Here is a 14,973-nt window from a genome sequence, read left to right as displayed (position 1 = left end):
GGACAGAATCTGGTGCCCCAACCGGGACTAGAACCCGGGGTGCCGGTGCCGCAGGCGGAGGATTAGCCTATTGAGCCGCGGTGCCGGCCAAGATATTCTAACAATGTGACATTTCTGAAATTCTCTGAAACAGCCCTCAAAATCCACCTAAAATCATACAGAAAAATCAATTATTTATTAGATCATAAATATACTCTGGCTTTGATCCCTAAATAGCATCAACTCAGCTTGATTAGTTTATTCACAAGTCTTGGCACCGAATAAATTCTGGCTGAATACAAAGCCAACTGGGTGAAATTTTACATTCTTCAAAATATTCAAGGGGCCAGAACTTTGGCACAGAAGGCTAAGCCTCCACCTGCTATGCTGACACCCCATAAGGGCGCCAATTTGAGTCCTGGCTGTTCCATTTCCAATCCAGCTTCCTGCTAATGCACCTGGGAAAACAGCACGTGGCACAAGTGCTTGGGCCCCTGCAACTACACAGGAGACCAGGAAGAATCCCTTTGCTCCTGGCTTTGGCCTAGCCTAGCTCAGCCCTGAGCTACTGCAGCTGTCTGGGGAGTGAACCAGCAGATGGAAAAACACTTTCTCTCTCTCTCTCTCTCTCTCTCTCTCTCTGCTTCCAAATAAATATTTTTTAAAATTTTCAAAAGAATAAAATGCAGACTGAAAATCATTCCATAACAACAACAAAAAACTAAAACTTTCCTAGAAAAGGGTATAATATCATTGAGAAAAAAGCACAATCAGCTTTTGTCTGCTCTTAAGAAGACAAAGCTAACTTGGCTTTTATTTTGCTGCATATGAAAGATTTTTTAAGAAAACTCACTCATCAGTCATTCCAGTCACATTATAGTCATAGATTACTGTCATCATTTCACCATTATAATTTCTTTTTTTTTTTTTTTTTTTTTTTTTTGACAAGCAGAGTGGACAGTGAGAGAGAGAGACAGAGAGAAAGGTCTTCCTTTGCCATTGGTTCACCCTCCAATGGCCGCCACGGCTGGCGCACTGCGGCCAGCGCACTGCACTGATCCGAAGGCAGGAGCCAGGTGCTTCTCCTGGTCTCCCATGGGGTGCAGGGCCCAAGCACTTGGGCCATCCTCCACTGCACTCCCGGGCCACAGCAGAGAGCTGGCCTGGAAAAGGGGCAACCGGGACAGAATCCGGCGCCCCAACCGGGACTAGAACCCGGTGTGCCAGCACCGCTAGGTGGAGGATTAGCCTAGTGAGCCGCGGCGCCGGCCTATAATTTCTTTTTATAAAAAGGAGAGAGAGAAAAAAAAAGAAGATGGGAATAAATACTTGGGTATTTAGGGAGAATAATGAGATTTTAAAAGTTGGCCCACTGGGGCTACAGCTGTGGTGTAGTGGCTAAAGCCGCTGTGGGGAGCAACTGGGAGCAACTCGGACTAGACTAAGTTACTGGAATTAAGACTTATTCTATGCATCTGCTCTCCCACAATATGGCGCTGGGAGAGGAGGAAACAGCTTCTACACAGCTGCCTCCAGTTCAACCAATAAACTGTAGGACCTGCTCCTGATTGGAGGAGAGCAGCGTACTTGGCGTGTGGGTAGCAGAGTTGGGATTGGTGGAAGAGGACTATAAAGGAGGAGAGAGAAAACATGCACCAGGAACATCTAACGGGAACATCTGAGGGAACACCTGTGCAGCCCCCGAGAGAGCCGGCCGGCGGTGTGCCGCTCCCCTGCGGAAGTGGGGAAGGTGGCAGGGGGAACCGCCCTTCCACGGAGGTGGAAGGGTCGGTAGCCAACCCGGGAAGAACCAGCAGCAAACCCGGGGAGGGCAGAGCAGACAAAAGAACAGCGCAGGGTCCTGTGTCGTTCCTCCACGAAGACGGGGAGCGACAGCCGCCACTTGCAATGCCAGAATTCTATATGGGTGCCGGTTTGAGTTCCAGCTGCTCCACTTCCAATCCAGCTCTTTGCGATGGCCTGGGATAGCCGTAGAAGATGTCCCAAGTGCTTGGGCCCCTGAACCTATGTGGGAGACCCAGAAGAAGCTCCTGGCTCCTGGCTTTGGATCAACTCAGCTCTTGCCATTGCGGCCATCTAGGAAGTGAACTAGTGGATGAAAGACCTCTCTCTCTCTCTCTCTCTCTCTCTCTCTCTCTGCCTCTGCTTCTCTGTAACTCACCTTTCATTTTTTTTAACTTTTATTTAATGAATATAAATTTCCAAAGTACAGCTTATATGTAACTCTACCTTTCAAATAAAATAAATAAATCTTAAAAAAAAAAAAGTTGCCCCCACCTACACAATAACATTTCTAAAAAAACTGCACATCAGCCAGCGCCACGGCTCAATAGGCTAATCCTCCAGCTGTGGCACTGGCACCCCGGGTTCTAGTCCCGGTCGGGGCACCAGATTCTGTCCCTGTTGCTCCTCTTCCAGTCCAGCTCTCTACTGTGGCCCAGGAGTGCAGTGGAGGATTGCCTAAGTGCTTGGGCCCTGCACCCGAATGGGAGACCAGGAGAAGCACCTGGCTCCCAGCTTTGGACTGGCACGGTGCACCAGCCGCAGCCAGCTGGCCGCAGTGGCCATTAGGGGGTGAACCAACGGCAAAGGAAGACCTTTTTCTCTGTCTCTCTCTCTCACTGTCCACTCTGCCTGTCAAAAAATAATAAAAAAAAAAAAACTGTACATCAATATTCCCAAGTTATTCACTTAAAATGTAACCAGGTGGGTTTTCTGCTTTCTCCAATAAACCTTTATGCAAAAATGGTTACTTTATTTATTTTTAAAAAGGCACACACTAATACAATATCAGACTTAAAAATAATTATTCTCCTTTTCCCATATTTACCCAAGGCTATTAGTGATTTATGAGAATTCTAAACCTCCATTCAAAAAAAGTCCCAGTACCGATAGAACTTTAGCCCCCTCAATCCCTCAATTTAAATGTGTTCTAGCAATGAACATAGGTGGTTATACTTCTGCCTAACTTCATGCCTCCCTCCCTCATCATGTGACCACAACAGGAAGTTTTCAAGCAAGTTCTATTTGTACAGTTAGTCCTATCAAATACTTTGTTGGTATCCAGAGTATGCCTTTTTTTTTTTTAATTTTTGACAGGCAGAGTGGACAGTGAGAGAGTGACAGACAGAAAGGTCTTCCTTTGCCGTTGGTTCACCCTCCAATGGCCGCCGCGGCCAGCGCGCTGCGGCCGGCGTACAGCGCTGATCCGAAGCCAGGAGCCACGTGCTTCCCCTGGTCTCCCATGCGGGTGCAGGACCCAAGCACTTGGGCCATCCTCCACTGCACTCCCGGGCCATAGCAGAGAGCTGGCCTGGAAGAGGGGCAACCGGAACAGAATCCGGCATCCCGACCGGGACTAGAACCCAGAGTGCCGGCGCCGCAGGCGGAGGATTAGCCTATTGAGCCGTGGTGCCGGCCCAGAGTATGCCCTTTTATTATTCTAGAATATCAAATGCCAGGCTGGCTTCTCCAACAACATACACACACGCCTACCACATTAAATAAATAACTAAACATATGGTTAGTAGCTAAATATCAGTTGGCAAAAGTAAATAAAATGGAATTCTGTATTCAAAATGTTTGTAAGCAACATCTATTTAAGTTAGCATGTATACTTACAAATGACTATACATAAAGAAAAAATCAATCATTAAAATTATATTGATAGGGGGCGACGCAGTGGCGCAGCATGTTAAAGCCCCAGCCTGCAGCGCTGGTATCCCATATGGGCACCAGTTTGAGTCCTGGCTGTTCCTCTTCATATCCATCTCTCTGCTATGGCCTGGGAAAGCAGTAAAAGATGGCCCAAGTACTTGGGCTCCTGTACCTGCATGGGAGACCCAGAAGAAGCTTCTGGCTTCAGATCAGCTCAGCTCTGGTCATTGTGGTCATTTGGGGAATGAAACCAACAGATGGAAGACCGCTCTCTCTCTGGCTTTAACTCTCTCTGTAACTCTTTCTAATAAATAATTCTTTTAAAAATTATATTGATAATCTTGGGACTTCAAAATATACACCCCTTGGGGGCAGCATTGTGGCATAATGGGTAAAGCCACCACTTGCAATGCCAGCATCCTATGTAGGCACCAGTTTGAGATCTGGCATCCCCACTTCCAATCCAGTTCCCTCTAACATGCCTGGGAAAGCAGCAGAGGCTAGCCCAGGTGCTTGGGCCTCTACACTCAAATAAGAGAACACGAAAAAGCTCCTGGTTCCTGGCTTCAGACCATCCCAGCTCTGGTCATTGTGGCTATCTAGGAAGTTAATCAGTGGATAAAGATCTCTTTCTTTGTTTCTCTCCCATTTTCTAATAATCCCTTTCAAATAATTAAATAAATTATGCACACACACACACACACACACACACATAAATATAAACCCAAATTTCTCCCTAACAGAACTCTTAATCTAACTCAAAATACTCATGAAGACTCAGAAGTTCTAGGTACAGTTTTAACTGTATTTTTATTCAATTACCTCTCTCTTAAAAAAAATTATTTCACAGGGACTTGCGCTATGGCATAGTAGGTAAATCCACCACCTGCAGTACCAGCACCCAATATGGGCACTGGTTCAAGTCTTGGCTGTTCAACTTCCAATCCAGCCCCCTACTGATGGCCTGGGAAAGCAGTGGAGGACAGTCCATGTCCTTGGGCCGCTGCACCCACATGGGAGACTCGGAAGAAGCTCCAGGCTCTTGGCTTCGGATCAGCCCAGCTCCAGCCATTGTGGCCATTTGGGGAGTGAATCAGCATATGGAAGACCTCTCTCTCTCTCTTTCTGCCTCTGCCTCTGTAACTCCACCTTGCAAATAAATAAATCTTTTTAAAAAAATTAACTCACAAATCAACAGCTAACTTCTTTAAAGAAGTTAGTGGTTGGGGCTAGCACTGTGACGCAGTGGGTTAACACCCTGGTCTGAAGCATCGGCATCCCATATGGGCGCCAGTTCAAGTCCCGGCGGCTCCACTTCCGATCCGGCTCTCTGCTATGGCCTGGGAAAGCAGTAGAAGATGGCCCAAGTCCTTGGGCCCCTGCACCTGCGTGGAAGACCTGGAGGAAGTTCTTGGCTCCTGGCTTCAGATCGGCACAGCTCCGGCCGTTGCAGCCAATTGGGGAGTGAACCAGCAGATAGAAGACCTCTCTTTCTCTCTCTCTCTCTCTCTCTGCCTCTCCTCTCTCTGTGTAACTCTTTCTTTCTTTTTTTTTTTTACAGGCAGAGTGGACAGTGAGAGAGAGAGAGACAGAGAGAAAGGTCTTCCTTTTGCCGTTGGTTCACCCTCCAATGGCCGCCACGGCCGGCGCACCACTCTGATCCGAAGGCAGGAGCCAGGTGCTTCTCCTGGTCTCCCATGGGGTGCAGGGCCCAAGGACTTGGGCCATCCTCCACTGCACTCCTCTGTGTAACTCTTTCAAATAATTAACTGAATCTTTAAAAAAAAAAAAAAAAAAAAAAAGAGAGAGAGAGAGAGAGTAGTGGTCAGGGACTAGTGCTGAGGCATAGAAGGTTAAGCCTCCAACTGTAATGCTGACATCCCACGTGGACACTAGTTCAATTCCTGGCTGCTCCTCTTCCAATCCAACCCCTTGCTGATGGCCTGGGAAAGCGGTGGAGGATGGCCCAAGTCCTCTGGTGAGACCCAGAAGAAGCTCCTGGCTCCTGGCTTCGGCCTGGCCCAGCCCCGGCAGATGTAGCCATTTGGGGAGTGAACCAGCAGACAGAAGATTTCTCTTTATCTCCCCTTCTCTATCTGTATCTCTACCTTTCAAATAAATAAACCTTTTAAAAAAAAAAAAAGTTAGTGGTCTTTGCAAAGTTCTTTAGGACTCATTATTTTTCACAGTTAATATTAATTCTTGAGGCTAGCACTGTGTCGCAATAGGTCAATCCTCTGCCTGCACCACCAGCATCCTATATTGACGCTGGTTCTAGTCCCAGCTGCTCCTCTTCCAATCAAGCTCTCTGCTGTGGCCTGGGAAAGTAGTAGAAGATGACCCAAGCACTTGGGCTCCTGCACCATGTGGGAAACCCAGAAGAAGCTCCTGGCTCTGGAATGGCCCAACTTCGGCTGTTGTGGCATTTGGGGAGTGAACCAGTAGATGGAAGATCTTTCTCTCTGTCTCTCCCTCTCACTGTCCATAACTCTCTCTCTTAAATAAATAAATAAAATATTTTTAAAAAACACTAATTCTTGGAGGCATAGCAGGCTAAGCTGCTGCCTGAGACACCAGCATCATAAATGAGCACAAGTTTGTGTCCCAGCTGCTCCATTTTTTTTTAAGATTTATTTATTCATTTGAAAGGCAGAGTTACAGAGAGAGACAGAGACAGAGACAGAGAGACAGAGAGACCCTCCATTCCCTGGTTCACACCCCAAATGGCCACAATAGCTGAGGCTGGGCGAGGTGGAAGCAGGAGCCAGGCACTTCTTCCAGGTCCCTCATGGGTGCAAGGGCCTGAGCAACTAGGCCATATTTCACTGCCTTCCCAGGCATGTAAGCAAAAAGCTGGATCTGAAGTGGAACAGCTGGGTCTCAAACCAGTGCCTACACAGGATGTCAGCATTGCAAGCAGCTGCTTCACCAGCTACAGCAGCGCCAGCCTGGCTGCTCCACTTTTGACCCAGTTCCCTGTAAATGTGTCTAAGAAATCATAAAAAGATGGCCTAAGTGCCTGGGTCTCTTATCACCTACATGGGAGACCCAGAAGAAGCTCCTGGCTTCTGTTTAGCTCAGCTCTGGCTATTGTGGCCACTCGAGGAGTGAACCAGTGGATGGAAGTCCTCATTCTCTGTCTCTCCTTTTCTCTCTGTAACTCAGATTTCAAATAAACAAATAAATCTTAAAAAAAAAAAAAAAAGGTACTTAAATGGAAGCATAACCATCTCGATCTCCAACCTTCTGAAACATTTTGGAGGCCAGCGGATTGGCCTAGCCGGTTAGGCTTTCGCTTACGGCACCAGCAATGGGTACCAGTTGGAGTCCCAGCTGCTCCACTTCCAATGCAGCTCCATGCTAGTGGCCTGAGAAAGCAGTGGAGGATGGCCCAAGTGCTTGGGCTCCCTGTACCCTGGAGATCTGGAAGAGGCTCCTGGCTCCTGGCTTTGGAATCACCCAGCTCTGGTTATTGCGGTCATTTGGGAAGTGAACCAGTGAATGGAAGACCTCTCTCTGTATATTTCCCTCTTTCTGTAACTCTGCCTCTCAAATAAATAAATAAATGTCTTTAAAAAAAATAAAAATAAAACAAATATTTTGAGTCCTCTTTATATGAAAGACATGATCAAGACCAATTTACATGAAGATCTTCTGGGTAAATATGGAAAATCTAGTGTAAATGGATAAGCTTGAATAAATTTTAACTACAAAAGAATATTTTGTAGGAAAATTTATCCAGAAAAATGAAGCCTGATTCATTCATGTAATAAATGCAGAATATAAATTATACCACGTTGATCAAATCTGAAAGTGTAATTAAATAGCAGTACTCAATTAAAGTAACACCACTGTAATGATTTAGAGCTGTTTCATCTCAAGAATATATGACTGTGGGAAAAGAAAAAAAAATCAACAGACTATGATTCATGTATTTTTCCACTTAGCTCCCAGACAATGGAAAACAAAAAACTTAAATGGTACCTCTTACAAAACATATTGTAATAAGCACAGACTACTGGGAGGAAGGGGTGGGGAGGCTGGTACCAGCAAACGGACACAGACTGTCAGAGTCTTCACAGCTCAAAGATTTTTTTTTAAAGTAAGAAGTAACAATGCCTAGAATTAACCAACAAATAAAAAAATTAAAAATATTTTTAAATATACATAGAAGGAATGAAAACCAAGGACTTCATTTGTAATTTTGTTTGCAATTGGCAGATCAACTGCTCTTCTATATGAAATACTTTGGATAAAAGAGATTCTGGATTTCAATCTTTAAATCTTTTCTGTGTGTGTGACTATCCTCTCTATACTAAATATTACCATTTCCTTCAAAACAAAGAAATTAAGATTTTTTTGATACACAGTGAACTATGGAATGAATTTAAGTTGAAAACTGGATAATGGATGAAAACATTTCTTTAAAAATTAAAATCTCAATACCTTTCATTAAATCACTTCAAACAGAATATTCAATAAAGCTAAAAGGGAAGGTTTTATTTTTTCAAATAGTAATAAAATTCTAACCACGTTTTATATAAACTTTCAGAACTATAAATATTTATACATATTCAAGATCTAGAAAAGTCCTTTACTGTTTTAGCTATTGAGTTTCTATAATATACTATAATCTTCATAGAACAAATATATCTTGCAGCATATTTGGAAAAAATAAAATTATAGACAAAAATTATAACATATTTAAGTATAATTAACATATTTTTAGATATTAGTTTTTTACAAGTGACAAAAATCAGCATTGATATCAGCCTTGAATCACAATAAGCAATTCAGGAAGAGACAAGCAATGAGGTCTCCTTCCTCACCTGGCCTGTCCAGTGGATATGTTCCATTCCTCTCGCTGACCAGTGCTTCGTGACTTTGATTTGTCTTTGCAAACAGTATCAGGTTGTTTCAAAGTGCGTTTGGCTGGAGGAGAAACGTGGCTATCACTTAAACTACCATCAACTTCAACTTTCTGAAAGACAACATAAAAATATACTTATTATTCCTATTGAGACAAATAAAATTCCTAACATTCTTGGATAATCAAATACAGTAGTTTTTCAATCAATAAATATATACAGTAAAATATATTAATCCATAAGTAAAGAAACAAGTTAGAAAGATTAAATTTATAACCAAAAAAGTATATTTTGGTTGTTTTTATTTTGAAAAATTTCAAGACAAAGTGTGTGATTGTTTAAAGTATGTATATACTTTTCTATGACATTTTTCTTCATATGCTCCAAAACACTCTACTGCATTTTCATTCTCCCATTCAGGAAATCAATACTGGTGTAACACAGCTAATTCACAGACAAAAATTTTCCCAAAAATTTACCAATCTTACCCAAAATTGTCTATCTTTTTTCTTTTAGGTCCAAGATCCTATCTGGAATATGTACTACATTTAGTTATCAGACTTCCATCTATTAGCACAGTGTTTCCACTCTCTCCCAATCTTTTATGCCCTTGTCTTACAGGCCTTTGATTCTCCAGGATAACCCCCTCTGTCTAGGGCTAGATGGTATTCCTCATAATCGCACAGAGGCCATATGTTCTTAGAATATACAGGAATGATGCCATGCGTTCTATATCTACCCACCTATCACTAGGGATATTAACCTCGATCACTTTGTAAAGTTGGTGTCTGCCAGGTTCCTCCCCTGTAAACTCAGTATTTTTCCCCATGAATCTAGTTAGATTTCAGAGAATTATTCTGGTAATTTACCAATATCCCATTCCTTATTAAATATCCACCCTCCAGCCTTAGTGTTCATTGACAATTTTTAACTATTATCATATACCATTATGATGGTAATCATCTAATTTCATGATTCCTTCTACTTTTTTTTACAAATTTTTATTTATTTAATTTCATTGCATTTGAAAGGCAGAGACAAAAATAGAGATAGATCTTCCATCATTTCCACCAAGGCTGGACCGATCCAAAGCCAGGAGCCCAGAACTCAATTTAGGTCTCCCACATGGGTGGAGGGGACTTAAGCCATCATCTGCTGCCTTCCACGCTACACATTAGCGGAAAGCTGGATAGGAAATAGCGTAGCTATGACTCAAACCAGGAACTCTAATCAGATGCAGGCATCCCCAAGCAGTCACTTAACCAGCATGCCAAATGCCTGCCCGACCTCTACTCTTTAGTAGTTGGCGTTCTACTTTCAAGAAGAGCTTTCCCTGGCCCCTCATTCATTCACTCAGTTATATCAGGATGAACTCATGACATCTGATTTAGTTCTGTGCTTTATAACCCCTTATTCTGCACACCGTGGGAAGCAGCAGATGATGGCTAAAGTACTTGAATCCCTGTCCCCCAAGAGGGAGACTGAGATTCAGTTCCAGATTTCTGGTTTCAGTCTGGTCTTGTTGCAGCCATCTGGGGAGTGGACCAGTAGATAGAAGATCTCTCTCTCTTTCCCCCCATAACTCTGCCCTCCAAGCAGATGAAAATAAACATTTTTTTGTAAATACACTTATTTGCTCTTTCAGTTAACTTACTCAACGTATCCAATCTTTAAACCAGAATCCTCCTCTATCACACTTTAATCATATCCCCTCCCCAACCCAAGTCTTCAGACTACAGGAAGTTCACTGTCTTGCACAGCACCCTTCTCTTCACTTTGTAATTCCCTAGATGTTCAAGGGAGATAGGAAAGAGAAAGAAGGGAAGATTAATCTTTTCTTTAAAGAATATTTCATTCATATGCTAATACTGTATTTTACTATGGCTTGACAATCTATCAGTATTTCAAGGATATATATGACAATCTTCAACAAGCTACCACATGAAAATGAGAAATTTACTTGTTCCTTTTTGTGCTACAACTCTCTTTTAAGAATAATGTACAAAAATTATCCATTTCAGGGCCAGCATTATGGCACAGCAAGTAAAGCTGCCACTGGCATCCCACTTGGGCACTTTTATGTCCCAGCTGTTCCATTTAAGATCCAGCTCCCTGTTACTGGTCTGGAAAAGGCAGCAGAAGATAGTCCAAGTGCTTGAGCCCCTGCACCCACATGGGAGATCAAGAAAAAGCTCCAGGTTCCTGGCTTAGGATTGGCCCAGCTCCAGCAGCTGTGGCCATCTGGGAAGTGAACCATCAGATGGAAGACCTAACTCCGCCTTTCCAATAAATAAAATAAATATATTTTTTTCAAAATAGATTTATTTATTTGAAAGGCAGAGTTACAGAGACAGAGAGATATCTTCCAGCCACTGGTTCACTACTCAAATGGCTGTACCGGCTGAGGTTAAGCCAGGCCAGAGCCAGAAGCCAGGAACTTCATCTGGGTCTCTCATATGGATGGAGAGGTACAAGCACTTGGGTCATTTTCCACTGCTTTCCCAGGCACATTAGCAGAGAGCTGGATTGGAAGTGGAGCAGCCAGGACTTTAACAGGCAACCATATGGGCTGCTGGCGATACAGGCAGCGAGTAATCCCACTACATCACAATGCCAGCCCCAGCAAGAACTAAAATGCACAAAAGGAAAAGCAGTAAGAAATTCAGGGGCTGGTGTTATGGTGCAGCAAGATAAGCTGCCACCTGCAACACCCACATCCCATATCAAAGTGCTGGTTTAAATCCCAGCTGCTCAGCTTCTGAGCTCCCTGCTAATGCATCTGGAAAATCAACAAATGATGATTCAAGTACTGGAGCTCCTGGCTCCCGGCTTCAGCCTGAACCAGCCCCAGCCACGGAAGTCACTTGGGGAGTGAATCAGCAGATGGAAGACATCCCTCTCTGGTCAGTCTGTCTGTCTATCTCTCTCTGTCACTCTGCCTTTCAAAATAAATGAATCTTTTTTTTTAACTTTTATTTAGTAAATATAAATTTCCAAAGTACAGTTTATGGATTACAATGGCTTCCCCCCCTCCATAACTTCCCACCCACCTGCAACCCTCCCCTTTCCCGCTCCCTCTCCCATTCCATTCACATCAAGATTCATTTTCAATTATCTTTATATACAGAAGATCAATTTAGTATATATTAAGTCAAGATTTCATCAGTTTGCACCCACACAGAAACACAAAGTGTAAAATACTGTTTGAGTACTAGTTATAGCATTAATTCACACTGAACAACACATTAAGGACAGAGATCCTACATGAGGAGTAAGTGCACGGCGACTCCTGTTGTTGACTTAACAATTTGACACTCTTGTTTATGGCGTCAGTAATCACCTGAGGCTCTTGTCATGAGTTGCCAAGGCTATGGAAGCCTTTTGAGTTAGCCAACTCCGATCTTATTTAGACAAGGTCATAGTCAAAGTGGAAGTTCTCTCCTCCCTTCAGAGAAAGGTACCTCCTTCTTTGGTGGCCCGTTTTTTTCTACTGGGATCTCACTCTCAGAGATCTTGCATTTAGTTGGATTTTTTTTGTTTTTGTTTTTGTTTTTTGGGTTTGTGTGTGTGTGTGTGTGTGTGTGTGTGTTTTTACCAGAGTGTTTTGGCTTTCCATGCCTAAAATACTCTCATGGGCTCTTCAGCCAGATCCAAATGCCTTAAGGGCTGATTCTGAGGCCAGAGTGCTGTTTAGGACATCTGCCATTCTATAACTCTGCTGTGTATCCCGCTTCCCATGTTGGATCGTTCTCTCCTTTTTAATTCTATCAGTTAGTATTAGCAGATCCTAGTCTTGTTTATGTGATCCCTTTGACTCTTAGACTTATCAGTATGATCAACTGTGAGCTGAAACTGATCACTTGGACTAGTGAGATGGCATTGGGCGGGGGGAGCTGGTGCTGTGGCACAGCAGGCTAGGCCACCGCCTACAGCACCAAAATACCATATGGGCACCAGTTCAGGCCTCATGTGCTCCACTTCCAACCTGGCTCCCTGCTAATATGCCGGGGAAAGCAATGGAAGATGGCCCAAATCCCTGGGCCCCTACCACTCACGAGACCTGGAAGAAGCACTTGGCTCCTGGATTCAGCCTAGCTCAGCCCTGCTGGCTCCAGCCATTTGGGGAAGAAACCAACAGATGGAAAATCTGTCTCTCCTTCTCTCTCTGTAACTCTGACTTTCAAATAAATAAATAAATCTTAGAGGGGCTGGTGCTGTGACACAGTGGGTTAACGCCCTAACCTGAACTGCCGGCGTTCCATATGGGCGCCAGTTCAAGACCCGGCTGCTCCACTTCCAATCCAGCTCTCTGCTATAGTTTGAGAAAGCAGTGGAGGACGGCCCAAGCCCTTGGGCCCCTGCACCCTTGTGGGAGACCCAGAAGAAGCTCCTGGCTCCTGGCTCCTAGCTTTGGATCGGTACAGCTCCATTGCAGCCATCTGGGGAGTGAATCAGCGGATGGAAGACCTCTCCTTCTCTCTGCCTCTCCTCTCTCTGTGTAATTCTGACTTTCAAATAAATAAATAAACCTTTAAAAAAATAAAATAAATCTTAGGAAAAAAAGGAAAGAAATCAAACATCAGGGGAAAGCACTGTGGTTCAGAGAGGTAAGCCATAGCTTGAGATGCCCAGCTACCTCATGCTTACCATTGAGCTTACTGCTAATACACCTAGAAGGCAGCAGATGATGACCCTAGTACATGAGTTCCTGTCACCCACATGGGAGACCCAGATGGAGTTCCTCACTCCTAGCTTCAGCCTGGCCCAACCCAGGCTTTTACAGGCATTCGGGGAATGACCCAGTAGACAGACAATGTATCTCTCTTTCTCTTTCTCTCCCCCGACCTTTTAAATAAATAAATCTAATTAAAAAAAATTTAAACATCAGGGTTGGTCATTTAGCACAATGGTTAAAACAAAACTCGGGACACCATATCCCATACCAGAGTCCAAGTCCTGGCTCAGTTCCCAATTCCAGTTTCCTACTGATGGACACCCTGGGAGACAGCAGTGATGGCTCAAATAGTTGAGTCCCTGCCACCCTTGTGGGAGACCTCAATTGAATTGTGGTTACTGCCTTTGGCCTGGCCTACCCACAGCTGTTGGTGGATTTGGGGAGTGAGCTAATGGATGGGAGATCTCTCTGCTTTCATGTATCTATCTATCAAATAAATTTTGATAGCTTTCAAATAAATTTTTTACAAAACAGAAATTCACACATTAGAGTGTCTACAATTAAGGTTAACAAATGTTAGTTGTGTAAATAACCACCACTATTTGCTAAGTTCCCAAGAAAAGCTGGTTACCTGCTTCCAAACCATCTTTATAAGAGAAACACACACACACACACACACACAACATTTGAGGGGGCCAGCATTTTGGCATAGCAGGTAAAGCTGCAGTCTGCAATGCAGTCATCCATATGGGCACTGGTTGGAATCCTGGCTGCTCCACTTCCGATCCAGCTGCTAATGTGCCTGGGAAAGCAGCAGAAGATGATCCAAGTACTTGGGCCCCTGAATTAAAATGGGAGACCCAGAGGAAGTTCCTGGCTCCTGGCTTCGGCCTGGCCCAGCCTTGGCCGTTGCAGCCATTTGAGGAGTGAACTAGATGGAAGATCAATCTCTCCTCTCTCTCTCTCTGTGTGTGTGTGTGTGTGTGTGTGTGTCCTTCTCTCTGTAAACTCTACCTTTCAAATAAATAAGTAAATCTTATTTTTAAAATGCCGTTTGAGTTGTAATTCAATCATGTGATGACACTTTATCAATAAACACACTTATTCCACTTCAACAATGTGAGCTTTTTAAAATTGTGCTATTTCAATTCCCCAGAGCCCTGCCTTCTCCAATCCCACTCTTTATACTATCTCAGCCACTCCACCCTAGGATATTTATTGGATTCCCAGAGCAAAAGAGTGCCATGGAGGACACCTAACTCAACTACTCCTCCAACACATTCGACATTCCTAACCTAGTCTGTGGACCAAGAGTATGGGTATCACCTGGGAATGCCTCAGAAATACAGAATCTCAGAGCCAATGTAGTGGCGTAGCAGGTAAAGCCACCATCTGCAATGTTAGCATCCCATATGGGTACTGGTTTATGTCCTGGCTGCTTTACTAAGCAGCAAAAGATGGCCCAAGTACTTGGGCCCTTGCCACCCAGGGGCAGAGATGGATGAAACTCCTGGCTCGTGGCTGCAGCCTGGCCCATCCATAGCTGTCGCAACCACCTAGGGAGTAAATCAGCAGATAGAAGATCTCACTATCTCCTTGTCTCTGCCTCTCTCTCTTTGTGTAACTCTTTCAAATAAATAAATAAACCTTTTAAAACAAAAAGAAAAATGTAAGGCCGGCACCGGCGGCTCACTAAGCTAATCCTCCACCTGTGGTGCCAGCATGCTGGGTTCTAGTCCCGGTTGGGGCACCGGATTCTGTCCTGGTTGCCCC

General features: G+C 44.0%; 1 protein-coding gene across 4 annotated transcripts in view; it reads right to left on the bottom strand.

Moving 5' to 3' along the window:
• The window catches only part of ATAD2B (ATPase family AAA domain containing 2B), a 221,521-nt gene that overhangs the window by 171,488 nt on the left and 35,060 nt on the right, over positions 1-14,973 (bottom strand). For all 4 annotated transcript variants that reach the window (XM_002710061.5, XM_070069369.1, XM_070069368.1 and 1 more), the window contains exon 2: positions 8,487-8,638. In XM_002710061.5, the coding sequence (XP_002710107.1) occupies positions 8,487-8,638 (152 nt within the window). The remainder of the gene's footprint in view (positions 1-8,486; positions 8,639-14,973) is intronic.

This window comes from Oryctolagus cuniculus, chromosome 2, assembly GCF_964237555.1.
Source record: "Oryctolagus cuniculus chromosome 2, mOryCun1.1, whole genome shotgun sequence".
Classification (NCBI taxonomy): Eukaryota; Metazoa; Chordata; class Mammalia; order Lagomorpha; family Leporidae; genus Oryctolagus; species Oryctolagus cuniculus.
Note: the sequence above shows the minus strand (reverse complement) of the source record. Positions and strands in the feature narration are given on the sequence as shown.